At 32.1% G+C, this 21138-nt stretch overlaps 1 protein-coding gene across 2 annotated transcripts in view; it reads right to left on the reverse strand.

Annotated features, from left to right (window-relative positions):
• The window catches only part of LOC118203484 (cytoplasmic polyadenylation element-binding protein 2-like), a 282238-nt gene that overhangs the window by 30860 nt on the left and 230240 nt on the right, over positions 1–21138 (reverse strand). For both annotated transcript variants that reach the window (XM_085813802.1, XM_085813803.1), the window contains 3 exons: positions 5246–5428; positions 2652–2741; positions 1383–1501 (listed from right to left, as the gene is read on the reverse strand). In XM_085813802.1, the coding sequence (XP_085669928.1) occupies positions 1383–1501; positions 2652–2741; positions 5246–5428 (392 nt within the window). The remainder of the gene's footprint in view (positions 1–1382; positions 1502–2651; positions 2742–5245; positions 5429–21138) is intronic.

The following is a 21138-nucleotide window of genomic DNA, read 5'->3' on the forward strand; positions in this document are numbered from 1 at the left end:
TTACCATTTTGGTCAGTCAGAAACAAAAAGTCATAAAGCAAATAATAATCACGATTAATCCTTAAAGTAATCACCATCGGCATCCAGTGCCTTTTGCCAAAGAGTGGCTAGCTGTGAGATGCCATCGTAGTAAAACTCAGGAGTCTTGGACACAAAATTTTCCACAAACAAAGTCCATGAGGGCCTTTTTGAGGTCTGGCCGGTTATTGAAGGATTTCCCACGAAGATGGTTGTCCAGGGAATGGAAAAGGTGGTAGTCTGTTCGAACAAGGTCTGGGTAGTAGTATGGTGAATGGGGTAGTGTCTCCCAGCCAAGTCGCTGGTTGGTGTCCCTGGCATCCCGAGCCACATGTGGCCCTGCATTGTCATGGAAGAGGAGTACACCCTTACGACTGAATAGTGCTAGCTCTTTATGCATCAGTGCCTGATGCACATATACCAACTGCTGCGAGTAAATGCCTGCGGTGATGGTTCGGCCCACTGGCAGGAGCTCATTAATGCACCACTTGGTGACCACCAGATACAGAGCATAATCTTGCGTGGGTGGAAAGAAGGTCTTGCAGTGTGAGGCACAGGGTCTCGTGGTAACAACCAATGTCTGGAACACCTGGGTGTGCCATACTAGACCCACTTTTCATCATTGGTGAGTATTCGATCAAATATGGATGCATTGTGGTGCCAAGCAAGCAATGACAAAAAGGCAGTGCCATGCTGTTGCTTGTTTGCATTGGACAGTGAGTGGAGTACCCACTTGCTGAGCTTGTTTGCCTTTCCTATGCAGTGGAAATGGAGTCTGATCATTTCATCAGATACCTGAAAGTGTGCATCAAGCTCACCACATGTTGCCTACTGGCCCTCTCTATGGCTCTCTGAGGGCCTCATCATCCAGTACTTGTGGCCTACCATTGCATGGTGCATCACTAAGTGATATATTCCCTGACTTGAACCTCTGGAGCCAATGTCTAGCGGCTCGTTCATTAATGACATCATCCCCAAAGGCCTGGCAAATACTTGATTGTGCTGCTGACAGGCCCACTTTAAAATCATACAGCAAACAACTCTGAACGAGCACCTTTGACACGCCCATTTCAATCGGTCGCTGTGTGAGTTATGTTTGAAGTACCAATGTAACACACTTTTATACTATTCGTTAATGTCCAGACTCCCATTCTAATCACTTCATCACCAGGTTTGGTGACTATTTTTGTGTTGGGGTTCATTCTTCCAATGCCTTATCAGAAACGGCAAGGACTTTTTTGGTTACCTTGCATAATGAAATCATGTTCATGCTTTATTACATTAAAAAAAATAAGAATAGAACACTTTCTCAGCAGTCAGACATTACCACACCTTATTTAAATGTTAAGCAGTTTATGTCTTACCGGTTTATCTTTAATGGTAGGACTGGATACACAAAGATATAGTTTGTCATCTTCTTGAATGCAAGCATCAATTAGAGCTTGGACAGAAGCTTCGTCTTGAAATAACAGAAATGCATAGCCTATAAAATATAATTAAAATACACTTTAAATGGAATTTTCTGAAATGCAGTGAAATTTTAAAAGATCACTAATGATTCCAGACAATTTTGATCGGCTAAACAGCTAGTAGCCTCACAGAATATGACCATCAGTAATATTTTTATGTTTTCAGAAAAACCGATAAATTTCAGAGGACATCACCATAAAAAGATTCACTCTATTTAAAAAAATTGTTACCTCTTGTTAAAAATGAGCTCAATTTAAACATCAAACTAACTTTTTGCAGTTTTTTATTATACCATGAGCATATTTCAGAGCATTTTATTATACCATGCTGCTTTTTGGTTATAATTCTATTACATAATCATAATCAAGAAAAGTTAAATTACATTTCTGTTATAATAATAATTATTAAATTTTACTTCAATAAAAAATTTTAAGATTTTAATCAAAGTACTTACAATGTCTTAAACAAAACAACTGAATATTACTAAATAATAATTTCTTAAATTACAAACATTAATCTGAGAAATATAATGAAAAATTCACAACTTTTTAATCTCAAAATGAAAATTAAAGTAGGAAATAATTCTAATTAAGAAAACGGATTACTTAAAACAGAATAAAGAATAAATAAATTTCAAGATGAAGCACTTATGTAATTCACTACAATAATTAGGAATTTCGTTTTTATTTTTTTAAAATCATGGACAGCAGGTTAAATATTTTAACTGTAGTATATGTGACAGTCATAAGCCTTTACATTTTCTAAAATGCTTCAACATTTCAATTCACGAAATAACATCAGTTTCTCTCAATAAATCTTAATACATTCCCTTTCTCAGAAGACTAATCCATGAAATATTTCTTTTTCATCTACTTGAATAAAGTTAAGATCTACTTGCTTTATTTCAGCTGCTTTAGAGATAATGATACAGTTCAGAAAGAGTGAATATGGAATATAAAGCCAAAATTCATCACATTTATATTTTGAAGTCTAACCTTTTAATTTTTGAAAGGCAAATTTATCAGTTTTGTGCAAACTAAATATGAATAAAAAGTATAAAAAATGATATGATAAATGTATACATTGTATAGCCAAGCCAATTTATGTTAAATAATTAAATGTATTTCTTTAACTAATTGTAATATGAAAATAATTTTGCTTACCTTTTGGAGGAAAATAGGATTTACTTTCTGCTTTGTGAGGCCAATCAACAACCAAAGGACCAAATCGTCTAAAGCTTGCATTAATTTCATCTGTAACATAAAATACAGTAAATGAGGATCTAAAACCAAGTTTAACATAATTGGAGAAAAATTGCTTTAAAATTTTCAATAACTACATGCCTTTTTTATTACATGAGATCTACAATACAGATTCTACATAATTACATTAATAACACAGAAATCAGTATGATGCAGTAATGAAGAATATCTTATTTCACTCATTCTATTCCATTTTAAAACCATGCATTCTATTATTGTATTATTTTTAACATTTAAGTACTTTAGTATTTACAGTGTTAAAACATGATAAATATCTGATGTATGCTGTTTTATTTCCACCTGCCAATAAGAAACAAAACTAGGGTATTTATGTATGTGATAAAGTACAAATACAAAAACATAAAAAAACAGAAGCTTTAAAACTTTTAAGCAAAAATTGCATTTTAAGGTAACAGTTAGGCAAAGACAAAATTTCAAATAACACTGACAACAATATTTGGGTGCAAGATAGGTTATTCTTCAGGTTACAAAATGAAAATTATATACTCATTGATACGGAGGAATAATAATCACTTATTTAAATAGAAACACTGTTTTTCTAACAGCTTATCCTCAAGCATTGAAGAATCTGATTAGCATGTGCACAGCATGTTGTTAGAAAATACTTTGTTTTGCTGATTTTCATCCACAAAAGTAAGGAATTTTTGAGCTGGGAAAGAAATATATAACCTTGTTGGAATGTTTTGCATAAAAGAGACAGATAAGATATTGAAAATTATTCAAACAGTTCCACTCTTTTTTTCCCCCTCCAAGTTTTTTATAACAGCAGAATTTTACAATAAAAAAAAAAAAAATAAGCATTATTCTGTTCATAAGCACTGAATCACATATGATGCTTATATATCTGATTGTAACGAAAGTTTTCCGCCAAAAAAAAACGATCTTAATAAAGTTAGGGCTTTTGAGTTCAAAAACAGATTAACTTCATTTCGGATGTCCTGTGCAGAATGAAAGATTGCACCAGCTAGATGTAGCTGCAGGTGTAAAAAAATGGGTTGGAGGGAAAGTTCTGTAGTATTTAAAAAAAAAATATTTGAATTCATTTATAAAAATATGTGTTTAATATTAATCAATTATATATGCTCCGTTATTTGTTACAACCTGTTGCCACCTTCCAGGTAACCTGTAAATTCCTGTTTTGTAGAAGTTCTCATCCATGGAGTTAAAATAGTCAGCAACTGCCTTAGAAACACTTTCAAAAGACTTGAATTTTTTTCCCGTTAGATAATTTTGCAGAGATCTGAACAGGTAATAATCAGAGGGTGCAATGTCAGGTGAATATGGGGGGTGACTAAGGATTTCCCATCCTAACGCATTCAGGTTTTGTAGTGTCACCACTGCAGTATGCGGGCGAGCATTATCGTGATGGAACACTATTCCTTTTCTGGACGCTAATGCTGGCCTTTTTTCTTTGATGGCTGCATTCAATTTATCCAGCTGATTGCAGTACAGATCCGCGTTGATGTTTTTTCCCTGTTTCAGCAACTCGTAATACACTGGACCTTTCCTGTCCCACCACAAACAAAGCAGTACTTTTCGTTGATGGATACTTGGTTTTGGAACTGTTGCTGATGATGTTCCTGGTTTGCAGTAAGATTTTTTTCTTTTAATATTCTCGTAAAGAATCCATTTTTCATCTCCAGTAACCAGCCTGTCCAAAAACGGCTCCCAATTGTGTCTAATCAGATGTGATGAACATATTCTTACACGATCAGACAAATTCTTTTCCGTTAATTCATGTGGAACCCAAACACTTTGCTTTAACACAAACCCAAGAGATTTAATGTGATCTCCAACAGTTGTATGATGAATGCCAAACTCTTCTGCAATTTCTCGACTTATTAAATGTGGATTATTTTCCAACATGGATCGCAAAACATCATTATCGATCTTGGATGGTCGTCCAGATCGAACACTTTCTTTGAGGCTCAGGTCCCCGGAACGAAATTTGCTAAACCATCTTTGACAAGTACGAACATTTACAATATCTTTTCCAAATACCGCACATAAATTTTTACATGCAACAGATGCGTTGCTTCCTTTTTGGAATTCATATAAAATGCAGTGTCGTAAATGCACTTTATCTACCGACATGTTTTTCCCTTTAAATATTACAAGTAAATGATGAACGGTAAAAAAGGGCACCTTTTATATTATACAGCAGCTAAAAAAAAAAAAAAAAAAAAAAAAAATTGACTCACTAGCCAGATGTTTTTTTTATTTACAAGAAAAATCACCTGCCTATTTAAAATAGGACAGAACTTTCCCTCCAACCCGATATAATACCGAAGGAGCGATGTTTGGGGCTACACGTTGGGTATGACAAAAGATCCTATTCGAGTTCGTACAGGGTCCAGCCGGTGAATGCAGACATACAGGTCTTGCATTATTTTGATGGAAGTTAAACATTTTTTTCCCCTTGATAGTAACGTCAACACTGTACTACACAATTAAAACAATATCTATATACAAACCTTCATCAATGTCAGGGGGTAACCCTCCAACAAAGACTTTTCTTGAGAATCTTTCACCTGAATCGTTTCCAGGAGATTTAGGTGCACAAAATACCGATGAATTTAATGATGGTACAATTTGTTCCAAATGGCCATCTTCTAAAAGATGATTTTCCTCTAACCCCGTAAAAAAAGGTGATTTTCCTTTAAAGAAAAAATAAGAAAATATTACAAACGTAGTCATTAGTAACCTTGGATAAAATAAGATTCAAATGTATATCAGCCATTTAAATAGAAATTTTTCTTAAAAAAAAAAAAAAAAAAAAAAAAAGAGAGAGAGAGAGAGAGAGAAGCAAGCAGTTTTGATTGAAAGAAATTTTATTTATGCAGCAAGTATAGAAAAATGCTGTTTAATAATATTTATATCAAACATACACCAATGAAAATATTTGCGTATAACATAGTGCAAAATTTGCCATCTGAGTTAACAGAGAATAGCACACAATCAGGAAGTCAGCAATTAATATGTAAAGGAATTACTGCAGTTACATTTACTACTAAAGTTTTCAACAATCTTTCACGTTACCACATATATACGTATCGAACACTAAATATGAAACTTTCTAAACAACAGCATGTGGTTGATATAACATATAAAATTAAAGATTACCTATGTCAAAGCATGTACTTCTTATAACTATACATATCCATTGCAAGTCCCATAAGGCTCCATTCAGACGGTGGTATAAATGTCATAAAGGCATAGCCATAAGGCATAAAATGTGGGAGTTCCGTTCACACCTGCAACACAGAGTTTAAGGCGTAGCCAGTTACAGAAGCTAATTTGCCCATGTGTGGATATGTCTACAGCTTTCCCGCTTTGTTTCCAAGCTTAATACGTTTCATGCGTTCGCTCCAATTGGTCCACTCTTATACCAGGTTGGCATAGAGTAGAGAACTTCAAACTTTATAACTTCCAAATCAGGTTTTGTGACGTATCAAGGTCTGGTTACCTGGCAACGAAGCTCGGCTTAAACCAGTTATGACATTTATTACCACCGTATGAACAGAGGCTTATAGTTAGTTTTCAGAATGGGAGGGGCGATATTAAATATACGAAGAGGCTTTACTGTAAGTACACATCTGGCTGAGATTCTGATTTTAAAAGCAATGAACATTTTTAAAAGCGTGAGATTATAGGATTAAATAACTCACACTGAATATGTCTAAAGAGGACTTACTTATAGGCACAAGGCCGAAATAAGACTTCTCAAGGCCCTAAGTAATTATAAGACTTATGCTCCCCCCACATATGTTTATGCCAGTTTTTGCTTCATTCTTTCTCTTTGTCTGTTTTGGTTTGGCTGCATTATGCATTCTATGGTAAACCCGGCAATAGGAAATTTTTTAGATGCCGCTTTCCTGAATATCTCAAAATTTCTTTGTGGTGCCTATTCTTGTTGATGCCCTAAGCATGTGCTTATACTTCTTAATGGTTAATCCAGCCCTGTACAAGTATGAAAATCTGTCAGATGTGAGATCACCAGTATCTCCAAAGCTCTTTACTGACAAACAGAAATCCCACAAAGGAACAATTTGTCAATTTGCACAGGGGGAAAAAAATATTTGCACTAAATTACAAATGAGGTTACTTCTTAAAAGAAATGGTGTTCGTTTACAGCCATGTGAAGAACTTTAGTTTTTTTTTTAAAGTTTTACTTTTATGGCTATAAAAGAGTTTGACAGGTGCATTATGAAACTATCCATGTACCCACTTTACTCAAATATGATTTAGGTGAAGGTTTTTAAGCTACAGTTTAAAATGTAGTATTAAAGATTAGGTATATGGCTTATTTTGCTGATATCAAATGACGTACTGGCAAGTTCAGCATTTGCCAAAGATTACGTTCTTTTATTGCAGAGAAAATCTGCATACTTGGTCTACCAATGTTTGATCCAGTGAGTGATCGACGATGTTTTTTAAAGCTAAAGACCTCTTTAATGAAAGACCAGTATATTATGATATAAAATATTAACTTAGTTTTTAGTTTAAATGTTTTTGTTGTAGTTTTTTGTTACAATTAGCTGCTCTAACTGCACGTTTTAAGTTGACTTAGGCAGTAATTATGTAATTTAATATAAATTTCTCATTAAGTAGCATGGAAACGTACTTAATACACATTGAACTACATTATAATGTTGGTATTTCCTTTGTGTCGGAATAACGCATTGTTTATGATTTCTATCTCCTGTAGCTACAGTGTAATAACTAAGTAATAATATACAGGCATAGAGATAGACTGAAATTAAAAGACAAAGGAGATAAAATTAATAACATATATAATTCCATATAAAACTATGAAGCAAAGTAGAATTTCATACTTGACACTTTTACCCAGTCCTTCTTTTCCCCACTCTTGAAATGAAACGGGCATTTTATTATCCAGAATGTATGAAAATTTCAAGAATTAAAATGGATTCAGATACTGGCAAAGGTTTTAAATTCAGAAAGTTACTTAATTTTGATTAATATAGTACATCAATTTTTGAAATAACAGATTTTTTTCTCTCCCTCTTTTCAATGCTTGACTACAGTAAAAATGCTAAAGAAATTAACTTAAACCCATAATGATTTTTTTTTTGTTTTTCATTAATTATTTTCTATATCAGCTACCTAGAAACTTAAAATCGGATTTCACATAAGATATAGTGTTGAATGAAAGATAAACAGTAATTACATTCACTAATTCAATGTTACTAGAAGAAACACAAATAATGTTAAATAGGATGTTAACTCAGGTAATTAATAAATGCATGGTAATTTCAGTACAATCCAAATGCAATTAATAATACAGCACTTTTATACAGCTTTAAGTAATCCATTTATTATTTTTATTAATTAAGAATCAATAAAATCATCTTCAAGATATTTTTGAGTTCCAAAACATAGTACATAAAGACAGAAAGCAATCCAAAACATAGTGCAAAATGCTTGCCAAAGACGAATCATTGAGGAAGAGGCTTTTAAATGTTACCACTTACTGACTGACCTTGTATACGGTGGTCCGAAAGCTTTGTTATCCCCTGTTTCCGCCTGCGCTTGTATGTTGTACTGGCTGTAATCTGTATTTTGGCAGTCTTGGCTCTAGTGATACAAAATACAGGAGTCTGGCGGATATCTGTACTTTAAAAGTCTTGGCTCTGGGGGTATAAAATATGTGAACTGGGGTTCCTGTAATCTGTGGAATAGGGTAAGGCTTACAGCCCAGTAATTTTGGGGCCCCATAGAGGGGTTCGGTTTCGAAAGTCCTGTCTGGTAGGTAGCAAATTTGACGATCAGTCTTTCTCCAGCTTCAAAAGTTCCACATCATTCGTGGTGTTTAGAGGCAGTATTTTTAATCCGCCACCCTCAGGTTGTTGGACCCGGGATGAGTGGTGTACATGGAAGCTTAATGATCGCTGAGTTTGCAGCTCGCAACTCCTGACAGAAATGGAGAATTTCAATGGGTGAGCGAGCCATGCAGTGGGCCTATCAAACAGTCCGGACCATTTTATTATTATCCTCCCATTTCTGCTCACGAATATACGTTTCATGTCTGTATATTATTTCAGATAATTAATACTGGCTGATATCTTTGTTTAAGCATCCACAGTATCAGTGTGAACACCTTAACTATCGCGGTACAAAATGATGCATCGCTATGCCTAGTTTTGTGCGAAATTTTACAAAAGATGTGTGTTTTGTGGTTCGTATTTGAATATCATCCTAATAGCATCTTTAAATAATTCAGTTATCTCGTAGCTTTATTGCGATAAATATTATCTAATGACTTTTACATGATAAAAGATGGAGTTTCCAGGAGGCAGCTCGATCTGTATTAACAGAGGGGTCTATCCATCTATCGGAGACCATGCCATTAACAAATTCTTTGACATTGATGGTAACGTGGATGGAAGCTTCAGTCTGTTAGAATCAACAGTCACCTAGGAGATTCAGTTTAGAGCTCTAAAACATGCTAGTCACGCAACAGAGTAAAATGTAGATTGACAGAACTGTTATAAAAATAAGGGATTTACAAGGCACGTAAGCAACTATCAGCTAATGTCTGTCATCTGAAGTGAAAAACATACACAAATATACATTTGTGAAAATAACAAGGGGGTAGGAGCAACAAGATATTCAGAGTAACTTTTATCCATTGAGGCTGGTATTTGATGAATGTCTCGAAACCGCACCTCATGATTACTTACATTTTGTAGTGATGTGAAATGCAAAAGAAAAATAATGCATGTTAATCTGATGCTCAGATTATGCCCACTGTCGAAAATGTGACGGTTTTCAAAGCAGTTTCAGATAAAAGTGAATATGTTAACTATATATAATTACTCAAAAAGGCCGAAGTACCGGACGAAATTCTCTCCTAAAATACACTAAGGATAGGTGAAAGAATTTTTGACAGGATGAAATTTCAACAGAAATATTTGCGTACTGTTATTGTAATTTGATAGAAAATTTTTTTGATATTGCTATTGGAGATTAAGATTTAATTTATAAAAAATCTGATGTGTACACCACTCGCCTTCCTTGTACAGAATATTAAATTATATGCACTATTTGCTGCATTTAATTTAAACTTATTTCCTAGAATTTCATTAGAGATATATTTCTCATTCAATTAATTCTGTTCTCAGTTCGCGACAATGCAAAAATACATAAAACCTCAAAATATCTTCATTAAAAATTGAAAAATATAGAAAAAAATAAAATACCAAATACAGTTAAAACAATAATAATAATAATAATAAAAAAAGTTATAATTAAAATTACAATTTCTAGGGAAAAAATAAGCAATTCGGCCAACAGGCAACAAGACATATTTTAAGGTGCACAAAAATGAAAGTTTACTTTTGACCCACTCGGCTAAAAGACACTGAAAGTGCAAAAGCTGAATTCAGTATTCTGCTAAGTTTCAAATGTAGACAAATAAGACTGCTACGGTCAACAAAAATTAGGCCTAGCCGCACTTAAACAACATTTAAATTGTTGATAATTCTACAACTATTGTATGTAAATTAACTAAAGGGATAAAAACCTTAACCAGAAAATAAGGACAACATAATTCAATCATTTTTAAAGCAAAAGAGTGCAATTTACGAACATATAAATATAAAAAATCTGATATGTGCATCACATGACTTTCTTGTACGTAATATTAAATTATACGCAATTTTTCTCCATTTCATTTAACCTTATTGAATTGAATTAAATCTACTTCATCGATAGCGCACAAAATACAATAGAATAAATACGCTTTTTAAAATTCATTATATTTATTTACCATAGCGATACTCTGGCGCTAGGTTTACTTAACAGCATTACATCTCATTTATTCCATAACTTAAAACGCAAAAACATTACATCATCTGAAGAATTATCTAATCGTTGCCACATGTTCTATTTCAATACTATAATAAATCTAAAACGATGTCTAAAAGAAATTAAACAAATAAAAAATAAACAGTTTTTAACAGATGATTCAGCGCTGCTTACCTAATGCGCATGCGCTACTCATAACCATTCTCCTCAGTGCGAAACAGACTGGCGACAGTATTTTCTGCTAATATGAAACGCTTATTTCCTCGAATACCATTAGAGATATAGTTCTAATTCAATTAATTCAGTTCTCACTTCGCGACAAGGCAGAAATACATAAAAACTCAAAATATCTATATGAAAAATTGAAAGATATAGAAAGACATAAAACAACAAATACAGTTAAAAGTATTAAAAAAATTAATTAAAATTATAGTTTCTACGCAAAAATAAGCAAAATAAGCGGCCAAGAAGATAAATTTTTCAGTCCACAAAACTGAAAGTTTACATTTGGTGTCACTCGGCAAAAGGACACTGAAAGCATAGAAACTAATTTAATTTATTGTAGACTCTACGCTGAGTCAATATATGGGATAATTTAATAACTTAAATGATAATTCCAGAATGGATTAAACATTATTTAATTCGCAATAATAAAAGAAGGCCTTATCTTTGTTGTTGCGAAGCTTCGTTTCTCTTGATACACCACTCGCCTTCCTTGTGGCAAGAAATCCACTACTCTGCTAATTTTCAAATGTAAACAAATATGGCTGCTATAGTAAAAAAATTAGGCCTAGCCGCACTTAAGCAACTTTTAAATTGTTAATCATTTTACAACTATACAATGCAGGTTAACTAAAGGCATAAAAGCCTAAACTGGAAGAAAAGAACAATATACTTCAATCATTTTTAAAGGAAAAAATATACAACTTACAAAACATATAAGAATAAAGAAACTGAGCTCAGTGAGCCGAGAAACAGAGTGGAGTATATATATATACTTTTTTGGTGCGGCCGATTGCAACCAAAAAGGGAAGTGCACATCTGCAGCCCCACATACAAAATTTCAACGTTCTGAGGATAATCGTTTTTGAGTTGTGCGAGATACATACATACGTGCAGAAGCCACAAAAAAAAAAAAAAAAAAAAAAAAAAAAAAAAAAAAAAAAACTCTTCTGAATCCATTTAAAATTAATTTTATAATCCGTTTGGTGAAAAAGAGTCCTTTATCCTGTCCTTACATACAGATGTCACGCAACAACATCGTTAAATTGCATTCAATAGCGGTCAAAATGAATATTTTTGTTGAAATATGGTACCCGGAATTTTTCGTGATTGCAATACTTCCTTTACTTCGCACACGGAAGTAAAAAACTGAGCGCACTGAGCCGAGTAACAGAGAGGATATACATATATATCCTCTCTGTTACTATATATATATATATATATATATATATAATTATATACATTTTGTACGGCTAATTGCAACCAAAAAGGGAGGCGCGCACAGCCCTATATACAAAATTTCAATGTTCTGAGGCTACTCGGTTTTGAGTTATGCAAGATAAATACATACGTACGTACAGACGCCACGAAAAAAATCTCTTCTAAATTCATTTTAGATCAGAAAAAAAAAAAAAAAAAAAAAAAAAAAAAAAAAAAAAAAACCTTTATTCTGTCCTTACGTACAGGTGTAACGCAAAAACATCGTTAAATTGCATTCGATAGCTGCCAAAATGGATATTTTCGTTGACATTATGATACCCGAAATTTTTCGCGATTACAATACTTCTTACAAGGAAGTAAAAACTAAATTTATCTCCAATAACAATACCAACAAATTTTCACAGCAGTGTCTGCCTTCAAAGCTGCCAAACCCGGGAGAGATCCTGGGATATTATTCATCATAATTAGCAGTGAGATATGATCATGGCTAGATGTTGTTTATTTTTATAAGTTATATTAATAATATAAATTAGATTTCCAAATGTGAAATGATAAATATAATTAAGTTCATAATGCTCTTTTAGCTCTGAATAATGCTTAAATGAATTTCATATGTAATTTTTAAACAGTGGATAATTTCAATCTCGTTAAATTATGATGCAAAGCATTTTTCTCAACGTGATTTATTTACAATCTGCTTAAAGTAAGTGCAAATTATCGAATGATAAACGTAATTATGTCCATGCTTAGCTATCAGTACATAAAGTCGATACGTTAAAAAGCATTTGTTAAAAACCTTTTTTTCAAACCCTCATTTATATAGCATTCGAATTTGAATATTCGAAAGAACTACTTCTATATTTTGCCAAATAGATAGAAAAATACCACCATATTACCTATTTTAATATTAATTTCATTCTGTCGTAGAAAACTGCATCCATAGTTTTACTACCAGATTTCCAACCAAAACTTCAAAAGCTGTATTTTTAAGCAAATGCGTATAGCTTTGAAAACAAATTTAACTTTGAAAGCAAAGCTTATAACATAATGCTTAACGAAATATGTAAGACCAGTGAACTTATATAAATTGCAATTAACAAATAAAGTGTCGATATTTGCATAAGAAACATTTATGACATTAAAGAACAAAGTCACGAAGAAATAAACTTTAGTTGAGAAATTTCCAAATACGAGCTATGTTTTTTAGGAGAATTTAAGAGGGAAGAAAATGCGGAACACTGCGTCTTTTATTACAGCATATTTCACCCGCTGCTCCCTAAAGGAGAGCAGGCTCAAAATCGATTATCGAATCCGTCATTTTGGCAGTGGTCTGACGCCCAGTCCGGACGCTGCGGATCACACTCCGTATCATGCTGAGCCTATGTCACAGACAATATGAAGCGTAAATCTCTTTCATTGGATAACAATATGCCTTTGCATTCTTTTGTTTCGAAGGTTATTTCTTTTTTCATTCGCATCTGATTTACGACTTTATTGTTGGACTCGTGGTTTATTCTTTCATTCAAAAATCGCACTTTTTTCCCTGTTACTTTTTATTTGGATTTCAAGAGCTGTATAAACACAAAACAAATTCTTTCCTTTGAAGAAGGATTTTAAGCTGCAATATAAATAGTTTATTGCAATCTTGGGATCTTCTATGCAAATCTTCTGAGTGAAAAGAGTGCTATCAAGAGTCAACGGAGGACTGCAAGCAAACTATTTAAAGACAACTACATTTTACATAGCAAAACTCGGTTAAAAAGCTTTAAACTGCAAATATCTTGACCATTAACAATTTGTGTATTAATTTGTTTTAGGAGTTGGATTTGTTTGTTTTAACACTCTTTGATAAAACACTTTTTGACAGGAAGGGGCACTCTCCGAGTTTACAGTATGCTGCTTCTTAGCTACATTCGTTATCTCCAAAGTCTTAAGGACTATAATGTCTGAAAAAAGAGCTTAAAACTTTTACCTGAGACGTAGGAATTAAGTTTCTTGTTTAGAAAATCAAGCTTAGGCTTAAAAATTTAAATGAAATCACCTCTATATTTTTTTAATGTATTTCCATATTATAAAATACAGAATCATATTATAAAGTATAGATAAGCAAATTCCTTTTCCCGGAAAAGGAAACGAACTGGCTGAGAAATTAAAGAAGTTACGGTAGCTACAAGATTATAGAAAACAGTACTATGATTTGAATCTTTAAACAAAAATACAAAGAAAAACCCTGCTTTATTTCATATTGCTAAATACAACATGCAGCAAATTTAATATGTACAATTTATATTAGAAATATCATCATTAAAAAAGTTTACGTTCAAGAGCATTTTTCTTCCTTCAAATGCCACTTTTTATTTTGAGTAGTTCGCAGAATTCCACGAGCTTTGAAATCAAAGCAATATTTACAACAGCATTGATAAAGGACAAATTTTTACTTATTATTTTGTAATTGTTAAAATCCCATTAAAGAAAGGAAATAATATTTTTCAGATTACAGTAATTATTCATTATTCATATTCTAAGCCTTCCCTAAAGCCTCAGGGATAAGAATATTACCTATAAAGCAACAATTATCAATCGCAGAGTACTGTCACTGTGTTTTAAGTTCAGTTTTCGATCTTACTATTAAATTTTTATGGCATTTTGAGTTTAGTGTAATCAATAAAAAATCTGATGTGTACACCACTTGACTTCCTTGTACGGAATATTAAATTATACGCAATTTTTTTTCATTTCATTGAAACTTATTGGATTGAATTAAATTATCTAATCGTTGCCACATGTTCTATTCAAATACTAATCTAAAACGATGTATAAAAGAAATTAAGCAAACAAAACAAAAAAAGAAACAGTTTTCACAGACGATTGATTATTTCTCATTCAATTTATTCAGTTCTCACTTCGCGACAAGGCAAAAATACATAAAAACTCAAAATACCTATATTAAAAATTACGAAGTAAATCTTAAACACTTATTTCCTCGAGTAAATTCCAGAATGGATTAAGCATGATTTAATTCGCAATAATAAAGAAGCCGTTATTTTTGTTGTTGCGAAGCTTAGTTTACCTAGATTGGCAACAAATCCGTTATTCTGCCAAGTTTCAAATGTAAATAAACATAGCCGTCATCGCAAAAATAATTAGGCTTAGCCGCACTTAAACAACTTTTAAATTGTTGATAACTCTGAAAATATTGCATGCAGATTTACTAAAGACATAAAGACCTTAACCAGAAGATAAGAACAACATAATTCAATCATTTTTAAAGCAAAAAATGCACAATTTACAAACATATAAGACTAAAGAAAATGAGATCACTGAGCCGGGTAACAGAGTGCATATAGATATGTAAGAAAAAGAATATGTAAAACATTAAATTAGCAGCGTAAATTAATTTCCCTTCTTTATTTTAAAAATAGCAACATCTACTTGCACTACGTCATTTCGAGAAACTCATGGACCTTATAAGAAATAGACTAAACCAAATGGGTTTTCTCCCTAATGAATAATTTTCATACATGTCGGTGACGTCTGAGCCGTTCCCGGCTGTCACCTTGATCACATCCGAAGGAGTAGGGACGACTTGCAGAAATTTAACAGTGCTTGCCTATTGCAGCGTGTATAATTGTCAAGAAAAAGCTGGTTGTAGCGCCTCATTTCACAAAATGGAATTTCTCCATGTTTTATTTTTGAAGCTGAGATTGATTTTTAAAAATTTAGCATATTTATCAAGCATAATTAACGTTCCAAATAATTATACAGCTAATACCAAATAATATTGCATGCTTTCAGGGCTGGATATTTTTTTAACTTTTCCTATGCTGTAAGGAAATTTGTAACTACTTCTTTTAGAAAATAATATTTTAAATCTAAACTAATAGAAAATTTCAAACAAGCAATTTTTCTCTTGCAATTTTTATGCTTTTTATTGGTGTAAATAAGTAAAAAATACTAAAATATTTAAAAACGAATTTTTGAAAGCTTTGTTTAAAATTTTAAATTGTGCTGCTTTTTTAAAATTATAGATGAATATTATAGCACAATTTCTATAAAGGAATTTCATTTCAAATATATTTCATAATACATCATAGTGATAAACACTTTTGACTCCTTAATAATTTTTATACATTTAATTCTAATATTAAAATTGTATTTAACCGTAATAATTAATTTTGCTTGTATTTTATAGTGCTTATTTTTTAAATTTATTTTTAGTTCTGAATAAGATTTTTTTTTACAAAGACATGTTAATTTGATTTATTATCCCAAAGGGGCGGTAGCCCAGAAAGGCTGTAAGTTTCGAAGCGGCATTTTGCGCTGTTTTACTATAAACGTCCGTTTCTCCTACCAAATATTATCGCCCTGTATTATGTTTAAAGAAATTAAATAATGAAGAATCTGCATGAATACATGTATGTTTCTCGCACTGTGACAAAAACGACAGTATCTAGAGCCATCAAATTTTCAATAATGTAATCCTCCACCCGGACATGGGCATCTAGACGGCTGAATTTCGAATTTGTTTTAATCTATTTCATATTTTGTAAAACTTAAACGAATTTTTGATTAACAAACTCAACGAGTTCAGAGAGAGCCCTGTACGGAAAATAACAGTTTTATCTCCAGTGCGGAAATTCTAAAGATATGCTGTTTTCAAATGTATGTGGTTTACTGGCGAAGAACATGATATTCAACAAATATAGGTAACACACAAAACGTTAAAAAAAAAAGGTTCCTTTTGGGCGTAATATAAAATCTGAATGCTTCTAGATTTTATTTTACCTTTTTCCCCTTCCCTTCATTACACTCAGAAAATTTTATGCTCCGAATTTTATAAATTACTAAAATAAATATTCCACTTTAATGTTAATAAGTTAATGATGATATAATCAAATAAATGATTGTTTTATAGTTATTATAGTTTTGAAAATCACTGCCTGAAAATGGCCATTAAATTAAAAAAAAAAAAAAGTTATCAGATCCTGTTTAATTTTACCGTATTTATTTCAAAGCATCACGTACTATCAATCTTATTCAATTTTACGTTATTTGTACCCAAAATTAAGTTCGAAAATTTTGTGCTTACAGTTTTTACCGTTTTACCAGAGTAAAGATGTTTGTACAAGAACTACGCGTGAAAAAAATGCGCGAAACAGTAAAAAGTGCTTTAATGAGATATATTAAATCCTACCTGGAAAAAACTGTGGCTTTCATAATCTCATCACTATACAACGTATCACATTTAATAATTAAAAAGAGTTATGTGATATAAACGCCATAGGTTTCAATGTTAAAGTAAACCACATCGTCTCTACTATTTCTTGCCGACATGTCGGTGACGCGCGCCCCGCCCACTGGGTTAGTCTATCTCTTATAAGGTCCATGGAGAAACGTCTATGTCATATGACTCTTACGTAATTTTGGTGATGTAAATTGATTTAAAATTCAAGCAGCCAATAATAATTTTACAGCAATATTAACTATCCAATCAATATGCTTTGAGAACCAAAACTAACTCAGTTTGACTTAAGATTTCATCCTGAAAATTACGCACTTGACTTCTACGCTTTGCTTTGTCTGAACTGCTGTCTGTCTGCTCCTGCTTTCTTGCTACAACGTTATCAAAAATGTAAGCCTTCTGGAACAGTCACATTTAATGTGCCGACTTGTGTGTAGCTGAAGATAAAACTAAAGATTTAATCTGCCTTCGCCTCCAATTTCCTAGTCATTATGGATCAACACTTCTACACCATCCAAATTCCTCCTCCTGCTCTTCAGTTGCTTCTGAGTTTGAATATATTACAACTGAGTAAGTAGACAGGACACATGTCCTGTGCGTTGGAATTCCAGTAGAAATGTCTGCAATAACCAACCATCTTTTCAAACTTCCATGTGTAACGGACATCGAGTACCTGCAAGTCCATAAGTACTAAAGTCAGTGAAAACGAAGTGTACGGCCATATGTTATACAATTCGGAAAAAAAAAAAAAAAAAAAAAAAATTAAATCATCAAAGTGTGCCTTTTCTTCACAGAAGTGTTATCATCGAAATTTTGGCTACGATTTTGTGAAAGTAAATTAGTTAATTAATGCCTTCATGTTATAAATCTTCAAGATATCTTCGGCTCTGTCAATCTACGTGCGCAACCTGGAATCAGCAAGTCGTGTTAAAAGTTTTAAATCAAAATCCATTCTTTGAAATTTAATCCAACATATATGGTGATTTAATAAGTGCAACGCAATTCAACAGCAATATAAAAATGTGAACAACAACAACAACAGCAACAAAAAAAAAAAAAAAAACCCGAGATTTGTTGCGAGTGCATAAAAATGAAATCTAGTGCCAGCTCTTCAAAATTAATCCAGGGTTTGTTTATTGTAGAATGACGAATGTTTTCGAAGTGCCAACGTAGCATAAGAGTAAAATAACTATTTCAGATCATTATTATAATTTATATAAAAATTGCTAAACATAACTGAATGGATGTCTGCATCGTTATTTCGCTACCGAGTTATCGCTAAAGCATAATTTAAACTCGTTGGTTATTCAAACATAATTTTCTATAATGAATGATGCCTTTTCTTTGAAAAAATACATTAGTATAGAATACATAGAAAAGTTATAAACATTTTAACATCGCTTAAAACTTTATAAAAAGCCAATAAATAAAGACAATAAATTTGAAAAAAGACATTAATTTAAGAATTTACTATGCTTTCATGGTTCAACATCCTAATTCGCCGGTTCATATCACGTGACTCCAAGCGATCTCATCTCACGTAAACTACTCTACAAAAATCTAATGCTCTCAGTAATTATCTACATTAATTTCAAGTTAAATCTTAATTTGGAACACACAAGTTTAAATGCAAGAAACATTTCAATGCGTACGAATAGCTTACTCAGAAATTATGTAAAACTGCAGTGCTTTACTTCGCTAATGCATTCTCATTAGAATTGATGAATTTAACCCTTGATTTTCCTTTTCTATATTTTCGGCTTCGGGTAAGAGCTGTGATTGCATCCTAATTGACTTAATTACCGAAAATGACCTTAGACATAAAACTGAACTATCTGATAAAAATTCTATGTAATTATATGCCAGTATTGAAAGAAACAATCAATCTGATAAGAAAAGCTGCGACTTGTTTTGAAAATGAGGCGTAAAAGGTTACCAGCGAGAATATTCCGTTTGGCATCGGTTGTACCTGTTCGCGCCTTATGTAAATTTTGATTTTGTTCCCTGCAAGAGGGCGCCTGCGAGCGCCGAACTACTTGTATATCTGGTGGCGTGGCAAATGCAGTCAAGAGCAGAAGACTGACGTTAATTACGGAAGGGGAAAGTAAACGGCTGTGTTAGGGATCATAAGGGGAGATATATTTTTTTTAAAAAAGTGTTTTTTTGGCTAGTTTATACATTCAAAGGAAAATACAAGTTACTCACTGAACTTCGCACATTAGTCTGAATAACCTTTAAACCCGATGAACAGTACATTTGTGTGACAAGGCGAGCTTTCTGACTGTACAATTTGTTTTACATTTAGCGAGCTTGTGCCGAATAAGTTTATTCGCTATTTTATGTAATTTCTGCAATATTTTGTAATTCTTTTATTTTTTTCATTTAAATTTTATTTTTTTAAAGATAATTTCTTTTTATTCACAAATATTTATATTTTCTATTTTTCTAATAAGTGAAACAATTAATTAAATTCTGATATTTTGCTTTCATAAGATAAAGTACGAAACCTTTGTTAAAATTTTCATAGCTCACTGTAGTTCAGTGAACGTATTTTAATGTGCCATTTTATTCGCGAGTCCATTCATCCGATTTGAAACTTGGGAATGAATTAACAAATCGATCTTTCCATTCAATTGGTCCTATCGACTTGAATACAGTGAGCCTGAGTAAACGGGAAGTATCTTTCGTAAATATAGAAACCATTATAAGCGCATTTCTAAATAATAATTTTAAAATATAATTTTCACAGCTGTTTGACGCTGCTTTCATTTCTTAATTATAAATATAAATATATGTACTGAAAATTACGAAGAGAATAACACATACGTATCTGTTATTACGAGAATAAGTATTGCTAATGTATGCGATAGGGCTTGAAAACTAATTTTGATTCACCTTTCTTTTCTTTATGAATGACTAATATCTGTTTGCCATACACGTGATCAAATAGGGAATAAGTGTTTAATCCGTAAGATTATAAGTATTGATTAACATTTCATATAACTACTTTTAATTGAGGCTTTCTAAGAGCAACCCCCTTAATTTTGACTCGCAGCTTTTAATTTTAGACTAGGATATGAGCATAGAATCTACCTTTAAACAATGGGATTTTTTTTTTAAACACTGTGGCATGACAGTGCCTAGTAATAATAGTTTTAGCGTCACTAAGAATCATTTTCTGGATTCTCATATTGATTTTTTTCCAAAAGATATTAAAAGCTGCAATTGACGAGTATGAGCAATGCATAATACATACATATATAACGTAAGCATACCATAAAGAAAAATGAACCCCAACAAAAGCTGATCGACTGCTATTAAACTCTAAAGAGGGGTTTATCAGAGGGAAAATGCCAATTAAAATCAATTAAATTCCATTTAATTGATTTTAATTATTTATTTACTGTATCGATTTTTATTAATTCTAATGGATTGGAATATTTGAATATGAATTAGCTGAATATTTAAGAAAAATATTATGACTGCGAGAATAGGAAAAAAAAAAACATTTTTTGAATATTTACTTTCTTATAGAATGCAGATAAATTCATTTTTACTCAATGAAAATCAAAATTTAGTAGCTAAATAATCTGTCCTGTATCGAGCACTTTAGTTCAGTGATCCGTATTAATGTGCGCTTTTTTTAAAAAAAATTTAAATGTTTCAAGAATAATTAGAAAAGGGCATAACTCTCTTCTTACCCTTAAATTCTTCAATAAAAAAAACTGCATTTTCAGCTATAACCAAGTGAAATAATTTTCTAAATATAATTCAAAGCATGAAAAATAAGGTACATAAACAGCTTGGAAATGGAACTAGCATTGAGATTCTCTTTAAGAAATATGGTGAAGC

This window comes from Stegodyphus dumicola, chromosome 3 (assembly GCF_044657685.1).
Source record: "Stegodyphus dumicola isolate Sdum_Otavi_A_Nest chromosome 3, ASM4465768v1".
Classification (NCBI taxonomy): Eukaryota; Metazoa; Arthropoda; class Arachnida; order Araneae; family Eresidae; genus Stegodyphus; species Stegodyphus dumicola.